The sequence below is a fragment of the Papilio polytes genome, unplaced genomic scaffold (genome assembly GCF_000836215.1).
Source record: "Papilio polytes unplaced genomic scaffold, Ppol_1.0 DF822067.1, whole genome shotgun sequence".
Lineage (NCBI taxonomy): Eukaryota > Metazoa > Arthropoda > Insecta > Lepidoptera > Papilionidae > Papilio > Papilio polytes.
Genome location: NW_013527137.1, coordinates 6,134,066 through 6,135,273, shown reverse-complemented (window position 1 = coordinate 6,135,273; position 1,208 = coordinate 6,134,066). Strand labels below are relative to the sequence as shown.

General features: G+C 45.6%; 1 protein-coding gene across 1 annotated transcript in view; it reads right to left on the bottom strand.

Annotated features, from left to right (window-relative positions):
- The window catches only part of LOC106106903 (trehalase-like), a 13,380-nt gene that overhangs the window by 910 nt on the left and 11,262 nt on the right, over window positions 1–1,208 (bottom strand). Inside the window, exon 2 of the mRNA XM_013287561.1 lies at window positions 7–1,203. Within this exon, the coding sequence (XP_013143015.1) occupies window positions 7–1,203 (1,197 nt within the window). The remainder of the gene's footprint in view (window positions 1–6; window positions 1,204–1,208) is intronic.

The window sequence follows — 1,208 nt, the reverse complement described above, 5'->3', positions numbered from 1 at the left end:
CTCTACATTGTAGTCGTACCAGATGCCATCTTCGTCGTCCCATAGAACATCCTCGATAGTGGTCCGCCATTGATTAGCAAGGTATGCCCAATGAGCGGCCTCTCGTCTGTTGCCCAATAATCCTTGGAAATACGCTATATTTTGTAAGGCATTTGCGAAAATCGAATTCAAATCTACGGGAATTATTTTTGTCGTATGAATAGTACTCAAGTTCCCATTGTTCTCGCCGTTGGGGCCAATGAACCAGCGGCTCGAGAAGTCCCAGCCGCTCTCGGCAGCGCTTTTGATGTCCATGTAGAATTCCTGCTGGCGCTCCTCGCTTTCGAATTGTTGAGCAAGCGTGTAATCTTCATGATATGACTCGGGCCTTGGTCCAGCGCTGGGAGCGCGATATTGCAGCAGAGTGTATGACTTGCCGTCCTTTTCGAAGGTGATCGTTTGTGTTTCGAGCCAATACTCCAACTCATATTGTAATACTTCACTATTAGCTTTAAGAAAAGCGAGGTCCTTCGTTCGTTGGATGTATAGTGATACCATAGCCGATAGTAGAGGAGGTTGGCTCCGCTGTTCATAGTATATTCTGCTTCCATTCGGTATGTGTCCTAGTTTCTTCAGCAGCTGAATGAGGTTCTCTATCATGCCGCGCGCCGTGTCCTCCATTCCACAAATAAGAAGACCCTCAACGATCCAATACGCGTCCCAGTAGTATATTTCGCTGAATCTCCCTCCGGGTATGATAAAGCCATTCGATATAGGTATGAAGCTGTAAAGGTCTGGCTTCTCAAAGACTATCGGTTTCACCTTCCTTCCGAGGGTCGGCCAAATGCTATTAATATCTTGGGCAAATTTCCTTAGAGTTTTATCTCTGATTTCGGCCAAAAACGGTGGATTATCGTTGTGATCCGTAGGTTTCCACATTTCAAGTTCGTTTCCTGACTGGAAATGATCATCGACGAATTTTTTTATCTGTTCCTTGGATGGATTCCTGTTGGTTTTCTCCAATAGCTCGTTAAAGTCGGCTAGAGTCGTGTTTTCATCTTTTTGAAGGTGCAAATCAACGAATGTTTTAGAATCGGTAAAGATCCTTGATGTCTGGACATAGTGCAGCAGGTCGCTGTTGCAATAGACTGGTCTACTGCAAGATGGCGGCAGTTCGTCAGCTCGTATGAGAGTTGCTAGCGCTATTATCGTTGGCACCAGCATCTGAA